At 38.0% G+C, this 22,459-nt stretch overlaps 1 protein-coding gene across 3 annotated transcripts in view; it reads left to right on the top strand.

Annotated features, from left to right (window-relative positions):
• G3BP1 (G3BP stress granule assembly factor 1) overlaps window positions 1-21,996 on the top strand; it is a 34,468-nt gene extending 12,472 nt beyond the window's left edge. For all 3 annotated transcript variants that reach the window (XM_005683197.2, XM_018050129.1, XM_018050130.1), the window contains exons 2-12: window positions 101-213; window positions 2,265-2,346; window positions 2,792-2,965; window positions 6,760-6,850; window positions 7,632-7,725; window positions 8,708-8,909; window positions 10,125-10,226; window positions 10,727-10,838; window positions 11,054-11,182; window positions 11,990-12,099; window positions 15,068-21,996. In XM_005683197.2, coding sequence (XP_005683254.1) covers window positions 119-213; window positions 2,265-2,346; window positions 2,792-2,965; window positions 6,760-6,850; window positions 7,632-7,725; window positions 8,708-8,909; window positions 10,125-10,226; window positions 10,727-10,838; window positions 11,054-11,182; window positions 11,990-12,099; window positions 15,068-15,274 — 1,398 coding nt within the window. In that variant the 5' untranslated portion in view covers window positions 101-118 and the 3' untranslated portion in view covers window positions 15,275-21,996. The remainder of the gene's footprint in view (window positions 1-100; window positions 214-2,264; window positions 2,347-2,791; window positions 2,966-6,759; window positions 6,851-7,631; window positions 7,726-8,707; window positions 8,910-10,124; window positions 10,227-10,726; window positions 10,839-11,053; window positions 11,183-11,989; window positions 12,100-15,067) is intronic.

The raw sequence follows: 22,459 nt of genomic DNA, 5'->3' as shown, positions 1-22,459 counted from the left end.
TTGAATCAGTCTCAGCTAAATGATTCAGTCTTCACCCCTACTCCTTTCTCCCTATACTTGATCTATCAGGTAGAACATACTTGATTTTTTTTTTCCCCAGGTTGAATTGACCAAAGCAATGGTTATGGAGAAGCCTAGTCCCCTGCTGGTCGGGCGGGAATTTGTGAGACAGTATTACACACTGTTGAACCAGGCCCCAGACATGCTACACAGGTAAAATTTTTTTTCCCTGAGTATCACCTAACTCTGTTTTAATGAGTATTTAAGATGCTCTTATTCCCTCAAGAGGGAGGAGACATATGTATACCCATGGCTGATTCATGTTGATATATCACAGAAACCAACACAATATTGTAATTAACCTTCAGTTGAAAATAAAAAGATTCTCTGATTTATTATGTGCTTTCTAGGGTTGTTGCATAAAAATGCTTTGTAAGTACCAAAAAGTGATAGGTATTCAAATTGTATAATAGTAGAATATGTAAATATTTGAAAATTAGACAAAGTTTCCTATATATTTTCAGAAAAATAATGCTTTAAATATAAGTGTACATTTGTACTTTTGATTTATTTATTTTTCGCTTATTTTTCTCTTGGTGAACCATGAATTATTTAGTTATGAATGTTTTGAAGGTATAAGACTGTTTTCTGACATATTTTTGTGTTAATATGCTTTAAAAAATTAGGATGTACTTTTTTTGTGGAAACGATTTGTTGTAAATTAAAACAAGTGTATGAAATAAACATGGGAGTCTTTAGAAAAACAATGCTAATTTTTCTGTGTAGATGCAAATATTTTTATTATGCTGTGTGTTAGCTATAATGTTATCTTACAAGGATAGTATATGTATCATATTAATTTTAATATCCGTGAAATTTTTACTTTCTAAAAAAATTGTTGTGTTACTCCACTAATGATGAATATGTAAGTTGCTTCCAGTATTTCTTCCTATAAACAATGCTGCAGTGTAGAAAACTCCTCAGTCTATTTCTGTGGAGTTATTTGACTACTTTTTAGAAATTTCAAAATGTATGTGTATTTGTTGGACCAGAACTAATTTTTCTCCTTTACCTTTCTTGATCTTTAAAAAAAAAGCAGCTCTTAGTGTAAGGTCTTGGGGAATAATTACCTTCATTTCACAGGTAAAGACACTAAGGGCTTAAAAACTTGCTGGTATTTACAGGACTATTGAGTGAAAGAGTAAGTCTTTAAACCATAAATATCCCCCTTTTTTGTTATTTTTTGGTCAATTGTATTCTTTGCTTTTAGTAGTTAGATACATTTAGAATTTAAAATGGAGTAGGAGTTGAAACTAACTAACCAAATATATTTCTTGTCACTGTTGTTACTTATTGATTCTAACACATGTATTTTTTCACATTTAATCTCTGAGACATTTTAGATACAACAAAAAGTGGATTAGCCAGCAGTGAACTAAGTGGCTGGCTGATGTGGAGCCTTTTAATAACTTAAAAAGTTGAAAGGTAGTTTGGGTATCCCTAAGGGCCCAGATCTGTCCCTTTTTGGGGGAGCAGGGGGGAACAGTCAGGATAGAGAAAAATATGGATTGGTTTGTGAAAGATTGTCTAGAATACAGGTGCCAAGAAATCCTAATAGTGATTATCCCCGAGTTAGGGCATTGCGTGTGTGTGTGTGTGTGTGTGTGTGTGTGTGTGTTGGCAGGCTGGGGGTGGCAATGGTTTGTGTAAAAAAAAAAAAAAAAAAAAAAAAAAAAAAAAAAAAAAAAAAAAAAAAAAAAAAAACAAAAAAAAAAAAGACTGTGGGATGTGTGTCTGTCAGTCTTGGATTTGGTTGTGCAGGCTCTGCTGGCCGGAATGTTGTTGCACCTTCCCACCCAGGGATGGAACCTGAGTCTCCTGCATTGGCAGGTGGATTCTTTACCGCTGAGCCACCAGGGAAGTCCGTAGATGTCCTTATCTATATCAAGACTACCTCTCTTCTCCATGAGTGAAAACAGGAACTTGAGTGTTACGTGGCCTTCCTGAGGTGCACTACAAGATTCCTTCCAACACAATCATTCTTTCTTGAGACCTGGAACTTGTGACTTGCAAAAATTCCTTGACCAAATTCATTCCCATTCAGCAAATGTTATGAATGTAGGGGGTGGATGCATACAAAGATGAGAAAGAAAACACATTCGTGCCTCCAAGAATGTACTAGTGAAGCAGATGGGTTCAAACATGAACAGTAAATAGCTGGTCTTAGGATGCTTACAGATGACAAGTATCTTTCTGTTTTACAGGTTTTATGGAAAGAACTCTTCTTATGTCCATGGGGGATTGGATTCAAATGGAAAGCCAGCAGATGCCGTCTATGGACAGAAAGTAAGCATAACAAGCTTTATGTAGGCTGTTGATCAGCTAGGAAATAACCCATAGAATTGAGGTGGATACATGCTTAATGTTTGTTGATATTTGAAAATTAAAATTGTCAACTTCTGTTTGGAAATTTAGATCTTCAGTAACTACTTGGTTTATTAGTTATTGAAATTTTTTTTGTTCATTTGGTGTGATATATTCTGAAGTTTTTTTATGTTTGAAGATAATTGGTTTTAGCATGGAGATCACCTATTGTAAACATGTTTAGATATGTTAAAGACTAATTTTAAAAAGTCAGGGTGTCACTGGAAATATAGTATATGAAGACAAATTACAGTGGGGTCTCTGTAGTTTGTAATTCAGATGTGCACAGATAAATGCTCTTTGTTGTGTTAGAAAGTTTTTGGTTATTCTTGGAGATTCTGCATTATCTCTTGCCTTGATTCCTTAGGAAATCCATAGGAAAGTGATGTCACAAAACTTCACCAATTGCCACACTAAGATCCGCCACGTTGATGCTCATGCTACTCTGAATGATGGTGTGGTGGTCCAGGTGATGGGCTTGCTCTCTAATAACAACCAGGCTTTAAGGAGATTCATGCAGACCTTTGTCCTTGCTCCTGAGGTATGAAAAAAAAATTACAAAAATTTGTACATGTCTTTCTAAAGACTAATTTTTGAAATTTTAAATTTACAGAAATAGTACAGTAGTAACTCCTACATGTTATGTTACCCAGAGCCACATTTGTCCACACATTTATAGTTCTATTTTTTGATATAATTCTATTTACCTTGTGTTTTAATTCTAAACTGTTTGAAAAGTAAATTGGAGACATTATGGCTAGTCATCTTCAGATACTGAAGTGACCATTTCTTAAGAATGAGCACTTCATTTTTTAATCAAAGGCAAGAGGTATTTATGGGATTTCTTGGTGGTCCAGTAATTAAGACTTCCCCTCCCTCCCAGTGTAGAGGGCCCAAGTTTGATTCCTGAAGGTCTCCTGGAGAAGGACGTGGCATCCCCCTCCAATATTCTTGCCTGGAGAATTCCATGGACAGAGGAGCCTGGTGGCTACAATCCATAGGGTCACAAAGAGTCAGACATGACTGAGCGACTAAGCAGCAGCAGGGAACTAGATCCCATGTGCTGCAACTAAGACCTGGCACAGCCAATAGATAAATAAATACAATATTAAAAAAATTGTGATAGTTATTCATCTATAGTCCATATTTAAATTTTGATTACTGTTCCAGTGATACAAAGAAGAGTATTTTTTTTCCTTATCCAAGATTCAGCTCATTATGACACATTGTGTTTAGCTGTTATGTCTTTTTAGGCTCCTTCAATCTGTTGTAATTCATTAATCTTTTGTTTATCAAGATGTAGACTTAGCAGCAGCAGCAGTAGACATTTTTAAAGAGGACAATCAAGTTACCGTGTAGAATGTGTCAGTTTAAATTGTCTGGTAGTTCCTTATTAGTTTTAGGTTATATGTGTCTTTCAGCATTTGTTATCATTTAGTCCTATTATTACCAGAGAAGGCAATGGCAACCCACTCCAGTACTCTTGCCTGGAAAATCCCATGGATGGAGGAGCCTGGTGGGCTGCCGTCTGTGGGGTCGCACAGAGTCGGGCACAACTGAAGCAACTTAGCAGCAGCAGCAAAAACACATATTGGTTAGCAGTGGAATTAAGAGAGTTGCAATAACTCTGAAGGACGTGAGATATTAGTTGCTCAGTCGTGTCTGACTTTTTGTGACCCCATGGTCTATAGGCTGCCAGGCTACTCTGTCCATGGAATTCTCCAGGCAAGAATACTTCAGTGGGTTGCCATTTTCTTCTCCAGGGGGTCTTCCTGATGCAGGAATCAAACCCCAATTCCAGGCAGATTCTTTACCATCTAATCCACCAGGGAACTCTACAGTTTTCTAAAAGGAGAGATGAAGGAGAAGAAAAGAATATGTATGTGTACATATATATATATATGTATAGCTTCCCTTGTAGCTCAGTTGGTAAAGAATCTGCCTGCAGTGCAGGAGACCCCCGGGTTTGGTTCGATCCCTGGTTTGGGAAGATCCCTTGAAGGAGGAGATGGCAACACACTCCAGTATCCTTGCCTGGAAAATCTCATGGACAGAGGAGCCTGGTGGGCTGCAGTCCATGGGGTCGCAAAGAGTGGGCACGACTGAGCGACTAACATTTACACTCAGTCCTGTTATTAGTATTACTTAGCTAAGGTGATGGTCACCAGGTTGACATGTAAAGTTAATGTTCTGACTTTTATCATCAGAATGTAAATAGTGCCTGCTTCTTTTTTATTTATTCTATTTCTGGCTGCGCTGAGTCTTTGTTGCTCTCTACCTGGGGGCGAGCTGGGGCTACTCTCTATTACAGTGGCTTCTCTTGCTGTGGACTTAGGCTCTTGGTGCGTGGGCTTCAGTAGTTGTGGCTCACGGGCTCAGTTGCTCCAGGGCTTGTGGGCTGTTCCCAGACCTGCATTGGCTCGATGGGTTCTTATCCACTGCACCACCAGGGGATTCCTTGTGGGCTTCTTTGAGACTGTGCATGTACTTATGTTCTTCATCAAACTTTTTAGGTATTAGTTTTAAGCATTCATGAATTCTTGCTACTCTGATGGGTGCAAATGGTGATCATCTAAATTTTTTTTTGTCTATTCGTTGGCATTCTACTGTAAGTAGCTTTACCTTTTCTCCTATCTATCATGGGATCTTTGTTTAATAGATTTAATTAATAACTTTTATCGATTTCTAAAATGTCCCAGATCTGCTAAGTGTGAACCCTTTTGAGTGGGTTTGGTTTTTTTGTTTTTCTGGGGGTTTTTTGGGAATAGGGCACTCCATGGCACAGGAGGTTTCAGGATCACCTTGCATTTTCCCTGCTCTATCCTCCACTTCAGTTTTGGAATCAACTGTTTCTTCAAGGAGTCCTGTTTTATTTTATTTTTTTTTGGTAGTTATCATGAAAGGACCACAGGTTTATGTTGATTAATTGCATTTGAAGTTTCTTCTCGCCTGGTCCAAAATGAGCAAAGTTAGGAATCCTGTCTGATCTGTGTGAGCATGTGGAAGGGGCTCATGATGACTTGCTGGCTGAAAGTTTTCTCTAGCATTACCCTTAAGATAATTTTCTGTTAAAGGACAGTGAATCTAAAAATCCCTGTCATTTTACTGTTTAAATATAAAATAACTCAGTTTGTTTGAAAAATCATGTGAAATCAGTTTTGTCATGATTTTCTTGAGAAGGCTTAGATAATCTGTAGTGTTAAAATTGTTGATTGACTTAAATATGCAAGAAATCATGGGATATTAATAAATTTACATCTTATCTTTCAAGAGGAAGATTTCAATATTACCTTAGTATAATGGATTGTTTCATAAACTGTCTCATTTAATAATCAAAACTCTAGTATGAGTTTGTATCCCTCATTTTACAGGTGAAGAAACAGTCTTAAAAATTGAATGACTAGTAAATGACATAGATTTCAGCATAAGTGTATCTTATACCTAGGGTAGGCAAACCTTTTTAGCTATACCACATTTGAGAGCTTGTGTTAGTATTCTTGGATACAGATTTAGGGGATTTTAAAATACATAGTTGGTAATAATGTATTTATTGTTCAAGAAGTGATTTGAGATTTGGGCTTTGGCAGCTTAAATAATTGGTCAATTTTTAGATATTCATCTGGTGGTATTTTAAGCACTCGGTATATATGAGTGCTTCTTAACAAACATGTTAAGTCTTAAAATCTTGGAGATTTTAACCTATTTGAGGGTAGAGCAAGGATCTTTTCCACCTTGACTTAAAATTTGAGCCTGGATAATTTTGTTGTCAGGGCTATCCTGTGTAATGTAGGACGTTTAGCGACATCCCTGCCCTCCACTCAGTAATTGTTAGTTCTGCTCCTTGATGGGAGAGCTGAAATGTCTCCAGAAGTTGCCAAATGTCTGTTGGGATGGGCAATACTGCCATTAGTTGAGAACTAATAAGTCCCTTGGACTGCAAGGAGATCCAACCAGTCCATTCTGAAGGAGATCAGCCCTGGGATTTCTTTGGAAGAAATGATGCTAACGCTGAAACTCCAGTACTTTGGCCACCTCATGCGAAGAGTTGACTCATTGGAAAGGACTCTGATGCTGGGAGGGATTGGGGGCAGGAGGAGAAGGGGATGACAGAGGATGAGATGGCTTGATGGCATCACTGACTCGATGGACGTGAGTCTGAGTGAACTCCGGGAGTTGGTGATGGACAGGAAGGCCTGGTGTGCTGCAGTTCATGGGGTCGCAAAGAGTCGGACACGACTGAGCAGCTGAACTGAATGGCCCAGGGTAATTTGGTGTAGGGTAATTTGGAGTTTGAAAAGCCTGCTGATAAGTGAAAACTTTTTGTTGGTATTACAGGGCTCTGTTGCAAATAAGTTCTATGTTCACAACGATATCTTCAGATACCAAGATGAAGTCTTTGGTGGCTTCATCACTGAACCTCAGGAGGGTAAGTTACTTGTCTAAATTTTTTTTGGATGGCATCAGTTTGACTTGGAGAGAGTGTAAGTTTCTTGAATGGTTTCATAATTCTCTGTATTTTTCATTAGTAACTTTTAATTGTTAAGATATAAGAAATCTCGGCAATTTTAATCTACTTGAGGCTAACCACTTAGTCTACGCCACTGGTATTGATGGGACGCATCGAACTCCTAAGTTAGTAGACAAGTTATGACAGCAGTAGTAGCATCTTGGTCACAGTTTGTGTAGGACTCTGCAGAAGTTTAGATGGTACCTCCACTGCAGTGGGGTGTGTTACTAGAGTGGAACCCTAAGTTTTAGGAGTTGAAACCTTGTAATGGTCAGCATATATAAGATGCTCTGGAGAGAGACTGTATTTTAGTGTTTTCTATATGACTGAGAATTCTAAGTACTTTGTATTTATTTAAGGCTGTAATACAACAACCTTACAGATAAGTATGTTACGTACTGTTGTTCCCATTTAATAAACTAGGGCACAGGAGTCATTTGCCTGATGTCATATAACTAGTGAGGTGGTAGACCATTTGTTGGATTACCTCAGATTCCATGCTTGTAATCCAAACATTAAAATAGCCTTAATTCTGTCCTTAAATCCTATCTCATGATTTTATCCAGTTGCCCTATTTTCTTTATCTTTTATGTGTATGTACTCATATCATTGCCTTTTTTTGTCATGATGAACATTGTGAAAGTGAATATATTTGAATTAAGTGAACCACAAAGATGTTAAATTTTTTTTTCTTATTTAGAATCTGAAGAAGAAGTAGAGGAGCCTGAAGAAAGACAGCAGACACCTGAGGTGGTACCTGATGATTCTGGAACTTTTTATGATCAAACTGTCAGGTAAGGAAAACTTTGTTCATTTGTCCAGAGCTGCATGAAAACTTGGGTTGTGTAGTCTTGTTTGCTGGAGGGCAGCCATAATGCTCAGAGTTGACTCAGTGATAATTTCCCAGAAGAAAGGTTTTGCTTTTGGTGTCTAACATAAATATATAAAGCATGTTTAATATAGATTACACTCTGAGGCCTACTTAAATAGTATCCATAAGTAGCTTTTTGGTTCAGTTTTTTTCTTCACCATAAGTGGAAATAGATTTGGGATTTATCAAGTGTTAATACATAAAGGCATAGTATTAAGTGCTTTGAGAGAACTAGAAGGTGTGATGGGACTGACTTTACTCACCTGGGTTGCTGGTTGAAAATGAAGATTCGTTATCCTGCCACAAGCCTACCAAATTAGAAGTTCAGGAGGAAAGCATATGCAGTTTTAAAAAACTGTTTTTGACTTATGTAGAAGGTTAAGAACTATTTTGAAATACAGCTGATTTTTTTTTTTCCTCCAAAATTCCTTGTGTTTTTGGCGTGAGAAAATGTTTTGGTTGTAAAAACCACATGACATTTTAACCATTTTCAAGTGTACTTTATAGTAGTGTGAAGTATATGCACACAGTTGTGCAACAGATATCTAGAACTTTTTATCTTACAAAACTGAAACCATACCTATTAAGCAGCTCCCTTTCCCCCCTGCACACCGCCTGTTAAGAGTTTTGTGATATATGATAGGTAAATTGTGATAATTTGAGATTTTGAGAAACAGTGGTCTAGTTCCTTTTGATATGGTTAATGCATTGACTTAATCAGAATCTAGCAAATCTGACTTGCTCCTCGAGGGCTTTTCTGAAAAGTTCTCATGTTTTAATACTCAAATACATAATTTGTAGATATTTGTGGGAGGAGGGAGCTATTTTTAGGTTCAGGTCTCTATAGGAATTTCTTGCTAAATCAATGGAAGCAGAATGATATTTCTCAAATTTTACTGTGAAAGCAATGACTTAGAAGAACATTTAGAAGAAGCTGTTGCTGAACCAGAGCCTGAACCGGAACCAGAACCAGAGCAGGAACCTGTATCTGAAGTCCAGGAGGAAAAGTCTGAGCCAGTATTGGAAGAAACTGCTCCTGAGGATGTTCAGAAGAGTTCTTCTCCAGCACCAGCAGACATAGCCCAGACAGTGCAGGAGGACTTGAGAGTATGCAGCATGTCTTCAGTTTTATTCTGCTTCTTTCTGTTGTAAAAAATCTCTCTTCTCCTTTTTTGTTGCTAGGATGACTTTTGTAGGTGAATTTTTGTATTCATTTGGGGAAATTCTTCCATACTGAGCCATACCTAAAGATGCATATTGCTTTATAAAGTCAAAAGTAGTTTTTTTCTCTCCTCTAAGGAATTTGAATACTTTCAGACAAGAAGTTTTGGGTGCTATATTGTTGCCATATCAACAAACTCTTTTTAATACTACATTCAAATTGCATGTTACTCTGCACTTGTTACACAAAGAAATGATAGTGTATCTTCAAAAAAATAACATGGCACAGCAGACTTTTCCTGCCTTTTTCTGTGAAATCTAATTGAGGACAACTTTACAGTAGAAGTAGAAACTAATTGTAATACGTTCTAATTAGAATAACCGATTTCAACAGTTTGAAGCTTCTCAGTTACCTCTCATGAGTCACACCAGGATGACACTGGCTGAACTCACAGAGCCTTTACAGCTGATGCTCTGTGAAGGAGTGTGTTAGTGCTGTATTTATGCGGCCAGGGTTCTTAAACTGTTATTTGTCTAATTAAGTGTCTTGAAATTTTCTGGGCATTATTCTATGGGAACTGTCAGTAACCTCCCTGGTTTGTAGTTTGCTGCTCTGTATAAAATAGGTGTGTAGGTGAGTAGTAAAGAGGAATGGTGACATGACTGTAGCTTGCAGGTGGAAAATGTTTATTGGAGTGAGAGTAGATGACAAGTTAGGTGGTTTAACTGTAGTAGTCCTTGAAGAGGTAATGACATCTTGGATTAGGGTCATGGCAGTGAAGATGGAGAGATCAGAGGTAAATAAGATCTGGTGATTTTGGTACTGATTGAAATTTAATTCAAGAAAATTCTAAAGGTGGTATAATTGGATCACAGAGTGAGAAAATCAAAGGAGGAAGAGCTGGCTTTGGAGGGAAAATTTTCTTGGATTCACAAACTTGAAATTGAGTGGAAGTAGCTGCTCATATTTTGCTGATGCTTGATAAGTCCTAAGGAATTTTAGTACTAAATTTTAAGTGGTGGGGCAAGGAATCTCAAGTTACTTATAAACCATCTTGCCTCTTGAGAATGTGATGCGCATATAATGTACAAAAAATCAAAAGCCTAGAAATTTTATTGTTTTGCTAAGTATTATAACAACTCATGGTGGTGTTCCCTTAGACCTTTTCTTGGGCATCTGTGACCAGTAAGAACCTTCCACCCAGTGGAGCTGTTCCAGTTACTGGGATACCCCCACATGTTGTTAAAGTACCAGCTTCACAGGTGAGTTTATAATTAAATTTGCATGTTAGGCAAATTTACTTATATTTTCACGTAATGTGAATTTAGAGAGGTTTAACAGATAAGACAGGGTTCCCTGGTGGCTCAGTGATAAAGAATCCACCTGCCAGTGCAGGAGACCCAGGTTCGATCCCTGGGTCGGGAAGATCCCCTGGAGAAGGAAATGGCCACCCACTCCAGTATGCTTGCCTGGAGAATTCCATGGACAGAGGAGCCTGGCAGGCTGCAGTCCGTGGGATCTTGAAAGAGTCGGACACGACTTGGCAACTAAAGAACAGCAACAGCAACAGATAAGGCAGAGGAGAATGGGTACAAGGTGATTTTTAATGTGTTTTTATTTTTGTTTGTTTGGGTTTTTTGGGGGGAGTGGCGAGAGAACTCAAGAATTGTCATTTTCTAGTTCTAAACCTTATTGTTCGTTAGAACACTTAAAAAGGAAAAAAAGATAAACTTGCTTTAATTTTGATGCATATATTTTTCAGCCTCGCCCGGAGTCTAAGCCTGAATCTCAGATTCCACTTCAGAGGCCTCAGAGGGATCAGAGGGTGCGAGAACAGCGAATAAATGTTCCTCCCCAGAGGGGACCCAGACCAGGTGAGAGCTCAGAAGGGCTTCTCTCCACTGCACATGTTGAGGATGAGAGCTTGTTTTGGGACGGCAGTTGATATTTGTGGGTACTTACATTTAAAAATACACTGCAGAGTGAATTGAATTATCTGTGTTTAGGGGTAGAGAGAAAACTGCTGAATGGGACAGTTACTGCAGGGTGTCTTCTTTCTCATTCTTTGCTGGTTTTGTTTCCTCTTCAGTCCGTGAGGCTGGTGAGCAAGGCGATGTGGAACCCCGAAGAATTGTGAGACATCCTGACAGTCACCAGCTCTTCATTGGCAACCTGCCTCATGAGGTGGACAAGTCAGAGCTTAAAGACTTTTTTCAAAGTAGGTTAAGGTTTTTTTTCCATCTTTGTTTAAGATTTAGTTTTAATTGGAAGATAATTGCTTTACAATGTTGTGTTGGTTTCTGCCATACAACAATGTGAATCACCCCTAGTATACATAGGCAGCCTCCCTCTTGAACCTCCCTCCCACTCCATGTTGAGTTTTCAACACTAGATTCATCTGCTCTCCAATAGAAATAGAAGATAGTTACACATGTAATTTTAAGTTTTCTAGTAACACTTTTTTTTTTGAGATATATTTATCTATTTGACTGCGCTGGGTCTTTGTTGCTGCACTTGGGCTTTCTCTAGTCGTGGTGCACGAGCTTCTCTGCAGTGGCTTATTGCGGAGCACCAGCTCTAGGGTGCTTGGGCTGCAGTGGTTGTGGCACACAGGCTTAGCTGCTCTGCGGCATGTGGGATCTTCCCGGACCAGGGGTCAAACCCCTGTCACCTGCATTGGCAGGCAGATTCCCAACCACTAGATCACCCTGTAGTTACACTTTCAGTTCAGTTGCTCAGTCGTGCCCGACTCTTAGAACCGGACAATTAAATTAGTATTTCACTTAACCCAGTGTTTCTAAGACATCATCTGAATATATATAAACATGAGATATTTTCCATGATCCTATTGTAAGTCTTTGAAATCCTGTGTGTGTGTTGGCAGACAGGGCATGTCTTCTTTCAGAGTAGCCACAGTTCACATTCCCCATAGCCACACGTGCCTAGTGGCTGTTGGTGGACAATGTGCATGTAATATTTTTTAAAAGTGTTCTAACTTATTTGAGAATCTGTGTTTCACTTGCAGATTATGGGAATGTGGTAGAACTGCGTATTAACAGTGGTGGGAAATTACCCAATTTTGGGTTTGTTGTGTTTGATGATTCTGAGCCTGTTCAGAAGGTGCTTAGCAACAGGGTAAGCAATTTTTCATCTTGTATTTTTTTTTAATCTTAATGTATTCATCCATCATTAAAACTGTCTTACATGTAAAGTGCAATTTATTCCAACCTGTCTGAGTAATATTTTTCATCATGTTTAACCATTATTAAAAGAACTGCCCGGGAACTTAGCAAAACAAAACTATCATATAAATAGTTTTTGCCTAAGTTGCGTGATGGAGAGTGAAGTGATTGTGGTTACCAGCACACTGAGATTTATGCAGTTCCTTTATTCGTTGTAAGAGATGAATGAAGCACTATGTTACTTTTAGCTAAGAACTTTTGTTTGTTTATCAGGTATACTTGCAATTTTCCTATATAACTGTTTGGGTATAACTATGAGGAGCATCTCCTTTTGTTCTTTAACTTGTCTGGATTTGGAGTCAGTCTGCCTTCTCCAATAGTAGAGGAATTTGTAGAATTGGAGTCTTGTTTCTGTGTCCTTACAGAGTCCTTCCCCCACATCTTTCATTAGCAAAAAAGCTCTGTAGTAGTAGTCGTTGTAGAGAAAAACAAAGATATAAATACTGATAATTTACTGAGATGGGTGTGGGAATTTTAAGACCTCACTTTTTTTCAATTGAAGTGAAATTCACATAACAAAATTAAACGTTTTAAAGGGTACAATTCAGTGACATTTAATACACATTGTTGTGCAACCATCACCTGTCTAGTTGCAAACAATTTCATCAAGAGTAAGTCCCTTACCCATTAAGCAGTCTCTGCCCATATATATCCTCTCTCCCCAGCCCCTGGCAACCACTAGTCTGTTTTGAGTGTCTGCCAGTTAAAGCGTATACATTTTATTAACCATGTTAGTTAGAAATGGTGCAGATCTTTATTTTCCAGTGGTTCTCCAGAATGTCTGATGTTCTCCAGAATGTTAGTGGATATACTAAAAGTTGAATGCTGTGGTTATAAGTTAGCCTTCATTTGGAAATGTGCATTATCTATCAAACTGTTTGACCACTATTTTTGTGAAGCATCTCCTCCAAAACACTGAGAAATGTGGAGAAAATAATGGCTTATCTCACCCAGGACACAGGAATACTGAACCCAGAAATGTCCTGTAGGCCTTGTTGTAAATTCACCATTAAGCATGCGATAGTTCAGTGGTCATACTTTTTGGTGCAGCCTTGAATTTGTATTTTCTTCAATGGTGTGATAATCCCAGTGGGGCCAAACAAGGTCAGACCTGATTGCTTCCTAGTTAATTATCCAAGAGGAGGGCTTTGGTGTTTTGTTGACGGCATGTGGGTGAGTCATGGTATCTTTGGGCATAAGAATTGTTAAAGTAAAGTTCCTCAGAAAGGGGTGTATGTCTGGTACCTTTTTCCATTCAGATTGCTTCTGTCCTTTTGATACCACCTTAGAGATGTCTTCTATAACTACCTTTTAAAATATCTGCAGTCATAACCTCTTATCTTTCAGGCTTAAAATACTTCTGTTCACTGTATGTAGAACATTGCCAGGAATAGCACTTCATATTAATGTGTATGATTTATATAGTGTATATATAAAATATTTGTAATATTGGATGTGTTGATATTTATATATGTACAAATATATGTTTAATCAGAGTATAAAATTGAGATTAGAATCAGAGCTCGAAGGGGCTTCCCTGCCCAACCCCTGTGCAGGTTTCCTCACGTGCACTTTCAGATCATGTCTGTGTACTTTGGGAGCTTCAAATGTAGCTTGCTTTAGCTGGCTCAGAGAGTAAAGAAACTGCCTGCTAGGTGGAAGATCCAGGTTCGATCCCTGGGTCAGGAAGATCCCCTGGAGAAGGGAATGGCAACCCACTCCAGTGTTCTTGCCTGGAGAATTCCATGGACAGAGGAGTCTGGTGGGCTACAGTCTGTGGGGTTGCAAAGAGTTGGACATAACTGAGCAAGAAATGAGTTGGACATGACTGAACGACTAACACTTACTTACCTTTACCTCACTGTCTGGGTAGAAGTTTACCTTATTCCCTTCGGCAGTTTTTTGTGTACAGAAATAGCTTGTAGAATATAACTGGTGTCTGTCCATGCTGTGTAGACTGAGTGCTTTACTTCCCTGTCAGTATGCCTGGGTTTGCATTGCTCTTCTGTCACTCACTAGACTTGTGACCTGTGTAGTATGTGTTCTTTAACCTCCCTAGTACCAGTTTGCTGGTCTATATAAAATAGTTGTGATAATAACCCTTCAAGGGTTATTGTGAAGATTAAAAGAGATAATAAAAGTATATAGACCACTTCTGCATAGTAAGAACTGTTTGGTATTTATTTTGAAAAAATACTTCCGTTAGAAAGCCACAGAATGCCAGCAAGGAACATAAATTGAGTTCATTGAAGTCTTGAGTAACCCTTTGTTTACTATTGTTCTTTTGGCAAAAAAGAAGACCTAAGACTCTTTTCCCCTGCACTAAGATCTGGTATTGTTATTTTAGTATTTTCCTGAATTCTGTTAAGGCAGATTACATTTTCTTAAGGTTATATTGAAATGAAATTCATGATGTTTTTGAGATGTATGTGTACTTTGCATAAACATGTACAGCAAAATCTTTCCACATTACGTGATGATGGGATTTTATTCTAAGTCTCCCAGTCCCTGGAGAAGGTGACAATTTTTATTTATATCCCACTTACATAATTCTATGAGAAGGTAAGGTTTACTTGAATAAGAGTCACTTGTACTGCTGTGTACAAGTGGACTTTTTAACTTTTGAACTAACTTGAATACCTAATCGCTTTTTCATGTGTCTGTTAATGGAAAAATTATGTGTTCTGAGTTTGAGACAAAAAGTGAACTGTGAGAAGGCAGCTCATTTGTAAGCTCCTGGTTCTTGTTTTTCTTTTTTTAGCTTTCTTTTATCTTTGAATGCTAGCTCATAAGCTCTTTTGCTACTCTTTTGAGAGTAGTTCATAAGCACTCTATAAATCTGTTCACCTTGATTCCTACAGCCCATCATGTTCAGAGGAGAGGTCCGTCTGAATGTGGAAGAAAAGAAGACTCGAGCCGCCCGTGAAGGGGACCGCCGGGATAACCGCCTGCGGGGACCTGGAGGCCCTCGAGGTGGGCTGGGCGGTGGCATGAGAGGCCCACCTCGTGGAGGCATGGTGCAGAAACCAGGATTTGGAGTGGGCAGGAGCATTGCTCCAAGGCAGTGAAATACTCTTCACCAGTCTTCAGGCAGGAGTACAAACTAGCTCCCACAGAATGATGAATTTCTTCAGCCAACCTTGGTATCTTGGAATATGATCCCACTCTGTCACAGACTGCTTAAGTTTGTGCAGTTTTACTTTTTGTGTTAATGGTGTGTGCTCCTTCTCTCCCCTGCTCCCTACCTTTTAGTCCTTCACTTCCAATTTTGTGGAATGATATTTTAGGAAAAATGGATTTTTAAAGAAGAAAAAAAAGACTGAATTTCTTTGCTTTATTTGCATATACAGACTGGATTTTTTTTTTTTTAACAGTTTCCCCAAAGGAATGTGTCTTGCTTCTTACTGACATTTGGTATGTTTCATTCATTGGACTATTTCTTACTTACTTTCTATGTGTTTCAAAAGCCTGTGAGAATTACAGGATTTGATAAACATTTTGAAGACCGGAGAAACCCAAATTGTTTTCCTCTTTGAGAGTCATGACTATCTTCTGGTGTGGAGAAATTGCCATTGGAAAAATTGACAATTTTGATTCTCATTGATGTGGTTAAAAACTGAATAAAAGGTGTTCGAGTTTTCTTTTAAAACATGATCACAAAACAATTCTAAAATCTACTGTTTTTGACATTGGAATTTAAATTGTGAGATAGATTTAAATGTCTAGAATGCAACTGATAAGCTTTTCTTGAACTGTTAGTTTTTTTTTGAAGTAGAGTTTTTTTCATGTTTAATTTGTATTTGTAAAAAAAGAAAAAAAGAACAAAAAAAATTTCCAAATCTAAGTAACACAAAACCAGAGCAAAACTGTTGTGCCTTCTATTTATCTTTGATTCCAGTCTTGGCAATTGTTTAAAGAAAATAATAAAAAAAAAAGACCCCTAGATTTGTTCTATCAGGTTCAGAGTATGTTGGGAATTATGACTCCCTTTTTTACCCTGTATGTCTTGTGTTCATTTGTTATGCCTTATTCTGAAATTGAGTTTCGAACTGGAATGCCTTTGAGTACAGATGCTTCTGTAGAGTCCTTTGACCTGAATAGTTCAGCATTTGTATTAAGTTTTATTTCAGTGTCTATTCAGAATCATAGCCCATAAGAAAGAATGTGACATTAATGTTGGACTTTGATGGTGTGCTTGAGTGAGTGCTAGGTTTTTTTTTTTTCTTTTAATCATAGCCATATGGTAAATTTTCTGTTTTGTTATGGTTCCCTTTTACTGGTGGGCATGCAGTGGGTATTTCTTGGAAATGGCCAATTTTTATTAAAACGTTTCTGGAAGATCTGGCGATATAGACTAATACTCGTTTTGCATAGTATGTGTTGAGTGCTGTGTGTGAGATGGGTGAAGGTTTTGCTTACACATTTGTGTAGCAAGCCTTTGTGTGATAACTTGTCACTACCAATTGAAGGACAATGAGGTTGTCAACTTAAACTTATTTTTTTAACAGTGTTCATCTTTAAGACTATTGTTTGAGGCTAGTATATTAGTAGGAATAGGAATGTTTTGCTGTTGCTGGGAAACTAGGTTTACTGAAGGGTGTAATCTTAAATGAAGTTTTTGATGTTATCAGTTGGTCCTTAGTACCTCAAATATTGGCAACATCTCCTTCATGTATAACAACATAAAAAAACTATATAACTGAATCCCGTGGCTGGTTTTTGGGTCAGTTTAAACAACTAGTTGGTAACCACTTCATTTGGCCCAGAATTAGAAGACATTCAGCTTGTACTTTTGTAGCTTATATTAAGCTTGTAGTTGAAAGAAGAAAATTTAGCCTGAGTTATTTTTGAGGAAAAAAATTAAGTTGTAGTAACTATTAGGTGATAAAATATAGATAACCTAGGAATCATTTTTCATAAGTGAATACTAAACCATACACTTCTAAATGTTTTTCCTCCTCAGAGCAGAGCTTTAAGGGCACTAACTAAATACAGTGTTCCTCAACTTGGGGCTGTTGTTGCACCCTAGAGGACATGCGGAAATGTGTGGCTTCTTTTGGCGGGGAGGCGGGTGGAGGGAGATGCATGGCCTGCATCTGGTGTTTGCTGAATGGGGGCCAGTGATGCCAGAATGCTCTTGGGAAATGAAGCAGCCCCACTGAGAACACAGGGAGTCCTTACTCCTGTAATTCATGGTGGGTAGAGTGGTGCGATAGGACAACTGGAGTGAAGGCTCATTCCTTTGAAATAGAGTCTCAGAAAAATAGCAACTAGAAATCTCTCAGGAATTATAGTAACAACTACTGTAAGTAATTAATCCCAACTTTACTTTATTTGTACCAATTGTGTGTGTGTATGTGTGTTTTAATTTGGAGTGGTAGCAATATACTATATGCTGCTTGTAATTTATTGCAGGGAATTCCTGCATAATTTCACAAAAGTTTGCTTCAGTAATTTCAAGTTACCATAATTGGGATATTATGGTGATTTGACTTGCATTGGACTTTATAAGTAGGATTCAGCATCATGGTTAACACTCTTTATTGCTGATGTAATAAACATGTTACCCTAGGTACACATCTATTCACATATTTCACGGTTAGTGAAAATAAAATAGGTGAGGGCAAGATTTTCTGTAGGCAGTATCACCTCATCACATTCAACATAATTTTTTGTCTGTTGGAATGGCCCAACAGGTAGTTCTTTTCTCCTGAGCTTAAAACCCTTCACACATGAACATTTTAGCTAAGTTACACTAGTTTGGTTCAGTAGATTTCAGTCTTTTAAGATCTGTTGAAAATAAATAGACCTTTGACTGTACAAAAATAATTTTGTTTGCTTTTATATTGAGGTTCGTTTTGTGTTTTCCTGTGTTCTCAACATTTTGAGTTATTGCTGCAAAGTGGTGAAATGGATAATGCAAGAATAATTGTTTGGTTTTGGATCAGTAGGTTACTACCGCCATGTTAGCTGAATTGCACTTTAGGTTAGACAACTAAATATTTCACAGCTATACGCTGTGACTTAGGTGTTATTCCCCCCTCAAAGTAGTAGGTGAAGAAAGTACATCACGAGCCTCCATGTAGTAGGAGCAGATTGGCCTCCAAAACTGATGCTTTTTTTCTAGAACCATAGTGCCTACTTATATTTACATTTGAATACCATTAAGGGAATAGGGCATGAAATAACTACAGTGTAGAGACTTGAGTCTGCAAAACATTCAGGTCAAGACTAGCATTACCATTTTCTATTTCCTTGAAGGTAAAGTAGTTAATTTTGTAGGACTTCTTTTGATTTGTAGACTTTATTGTGGCACAGTGCTATTGAATTACTAGATTATTTTCTCATCTGGGTTGAGAATACATTTAGTACAATTTAATCTGGATGTGAAAGACAATATTTTTAGCATCATCCAGGTTAGTTTAGTTGTGTTTTATGCTTATAAACTGCCATCCTCTGATACTTTTCTTAATCCCTTTATTTGAGAACCCTGGTAGAGTTAGTGATTTAGTGGAGAACGTGGCACTTTATAGATACTGTTGGTCAGAATAAATGGAATTTCTTTCTATGGAATTTAAATTTGTAGTCCATTGTTTGTCTCGTGGCTTATTTTAGGGAAGTTGTTTGCATTTGTCAAACCTACTGATCTCTAAAAGTAATTTTTATATTAAAGCTTTATTTTTGTGCTACTTAAAAGAATCTCTGTAGGAGCTGTATACAAATTAGACAGTTGTTGAACTTTTAGTTTAGCAATTTTGAATCTTGTAAAAGAAGCAACTTCAGCATTTATTTGAATATGGAGTTCTAGCTAAGTGCCTAATGTACCATAGATTGGCAGTGGACAGTTAGAGGTAGTCTTTTGCAGATGTTTTAGAAACCTTAAAGAATGTGTTAGAAACTTAGCAATATTTTATGTGGGATGGGGTTGTAGGTTAGTCGCTTGTCATGTTGTACTAGGTCATTAAACGAAGACTTCTGGTTTTAGGGTAGTAATACCTTTTGGAATTTGTGTTTATTGTAATATCAAGGTTCTGGGGACCACAGATGGGCTTGTGAACTTACTAGACTGAATTAAAGACATGGTGGCACATGTGAGATAAAACTTGTATTTTTATTATTTTTAGTGGATGTGTATCTAACTCTGGATGATGCTGAAATTAGATTGCTTTGCTCATGCTTTCATGAAGCAGTCTTTAATAATGGCCTGAATGAGTGAAAGGTTGATTAAAGGTGGCCTACAACCCTTAACCAGTTTTACTTTTGATCATGCTTATGTATTGGCTTATAATCAAAGTTGCTGTCTTTTGATTGCATGACTTTCGAAGTCTCAACTCTTCAGTTTCCACTCAAACCTGGTAGCCCTGGGTGAGAAGAATATAGTATTGGAAATCAGTTCTCTTGTTACTTCTATAAACCATGTGACCTGGTCAGTTTGAGAAATCTACTGCGTGGTTATTACTTTGAAATGTGTCCAATGTCACAGATTCCTAAGGGACTCTTTTTTTTTTTAAGTAAGTGATGCTTACCCAAAAATTCACTATTGAAGTACTTTAGCAAGTATTTATTCTTCAGAAACCCACTTGTGGGAAGTTTGCCTGTATTTTTGGTAGTAATTAGAGGGATGATTCTATCATTTAATATGGATTTAGTTCAACTATCGCTGTAACTAACCACTTTGGTCACTGATACTCTCCCTAAGTTTTGTTGTCACCTGTTTGGGTTTGGTTTGGATTCTTAAATGTTTTTATGAGGAGTGTGTGTACAGTGATTTGGCCCTTTTAAATGAAGACATAAGGAATTAGCAAAGAAGGGACTTCTTTTAAAGATTCAGTATACAATGTAAGTAGATTATGTAGAACATACATTGTGTTAATAAATTTGCATAGGTATCTACATTGGTTTTCAAGAAGAGTGGGATAGGGGTGGAATTTAGCTGATGGAATATGAATAATTTATGGTTTACATAAAAGAAAATCATAATTTTAAGTGAGAAACTATTTCTATAAATACTCCCCCCCCCCCCCCCCCACCGCCGCCGTACTGATGGTTATCACAAGAAACAGGAGGAGACTCCTAGATTTCTTAAAGTATCAGTGCTGGAAAGGACTAAGGTGATTTGTGTAACCCCTGCAATTTTCAAAAGGTCGCTGACTCAGATGACTAGTCCAGCACATTGAGGAATTGCCAATCCTGCCCTATGTTTGCTTTAGTAAGCCAAAGCTGTCAAAAGGTAGGATGTGGGGAGAAAAGGGAAGGAGCCACATTGTGTATGCTTATCCAGTTGCTTCATTAGCTCAGTTTTCATACTCACGTTTTCTGTTTTCTTCCAACTGTTTTAATGCCTGTTCCAGGGCCTTTTGTCAATAAGGACATTAACTTGTGTTCCCCTCAGGGATGGGTTTACTACTAGCTGTCAGAAAGCTATTGGGTATCCTAATGTGTTAATAGCTGAAACTCAGCTGTAATTCTCTCCTAAATCTGTCAGCATTTTGCATTCTGTACATTGTGGTGCTTTCCCCACCTTGTATTGTTAAAAGTGTAAGCTCCTAAGGGGCAGCAATTTGGTCTTAGGCATATCCCCTGTTCAGTGCCTGGCAGCACCATGTTTGAATCAGGGTCCTAATCTGCTTTTCCGGTGGTTTTTCCTATTCCTCACGGAAGGATGGTTATGGTTTGCTGACAAGCTAGGTGTTGCTGATTCCGTGGCTTCAAGTGCCTTCACTTCCCTGAGGATAGACTTGCATCTGCATTCTCCCTGCCACCCCTCCTCCCGCCACCTCCAATCTCTTACCATCAAAACCTTTTTTTTCCAAGACCTCTATCAAGAGCTTTTTCTTTTCTCCCTAAGAGAAAAGATGTCTTAAGAGAGGTTAATTCATTACCCTGTGGGGGTTGGTCTGTCCAGAATTTGAAGTAAGGAGCAAATTTACCTTCATCTACTTATCTTCCACATTGTCCCTCCTGTTGGAAATTCTATCCCAATCTTCATTTTAAAATGTTCCTAGCATATTTAATACCGTTCTCCTAGCTTATAACTTACCCCTTCAACCTAGAACTAGAACATACCATAACCTCCTGGAGGACAAGGACTGGAGGATTAATCCATTCCTCCTGGAGGTACATGAAAACACCCTTAAATGACGACTCACTCAGTTGAATAATGTATTCCTGTTTTCATGCTTATGAGGGAGGCATGCCTAGGGATTGGTTATAATTCAATAAATTATAGGCATCACGCATTTCATATCGGAGGGGATTGGTGTGAAATTTTGAGGGGTGGGCAGAAGAGGGAGAAGTCACTGGTCATTTTGGAGTACTTCCATCCCTGGTCTGGGCAATTAGCTGTTTTCTTTCTGATTGCGCCCAGTATATCCCGGGCATTTTGTGTTGACATGCAGGAGCTGTATGTGCCAAGTTTCGTTTCTTACCGTACGCCTACTCCGTTCTCAGTTTGCCATCACCCATGCTACAATCAGTCACCCTAGTCACCTGCTTCCTGTCTCCTTACATCCTGTCTCCAGCTAATTCCTGTCATTTCTACCTCAGCAGTCTTTCACATCCTTCCTCCCCACTTCCTTTCAGTGGCCTCTCAGCTTTCTTTACCTCTTCTTACTTCTAGTCTACTTTCTACACGATATTAGATTCATCTTACTGAAACCTAGCTCTGACCATGTATCCCATGTATGTGTTCTGTCTTCCCTGCTAGACTGTAAGCTCCTTACGGGCAGGATCTGTGTTTCAGTCATCTTTGTATCCCATAGCACCTATCAATAAATACATCTTGAACGAACAGCATAAAGCCTCGTCTTAAGTGAAATGATGTTTTCCAGATGATACGTAGGTTTCTCTCGGGTAATTGCGAGATTTCAAAAGTTCTAATATCAAGTTGGTTAAGTAGTAACAACTATGAATTAACCACAGGGAAAATTTCAGAAAACTTTTAATTTTTTTCCATTGGAATCAGCATGGATGTGTGTATATGGATGGTTCAATAAATATATTTTTATATATACATGTATCACAGAAAGTTTACATTCCATCTTCAAACTGCAGAAATGGAAGTTTTTTTTTTTACAAGCCAAAAAATAACTGCCATAACATTTATGACTTCATGCAAAAGACAGGGTTGAATAAGGGACAAAGGGGAATTGGTTGTTCAAGGTTAAGAGCCTAGGGAGAAGTAAAAATATACAATAAGGAGGCAATTACTTAACACGCTGCTTAAGGTGGTAGCCAAACAAATCCTTAACTGC

This window comes from Capra hircus, chromosome 7 (assembly GCF_001704415.2).
Source record: "Capra hircus breed San Clemente chromosome 7, ASM170441v1, whole genome shotgun sequence".
Lineage (NCBI taxonomy): Eukaryota > Metazoa > Chordata > Mammalia > Artiodactyla > Bovidae > Capra > Capra hircus.
This window is presented reverse-complemented; position numbering and strand designations above follow the sequence as displayed.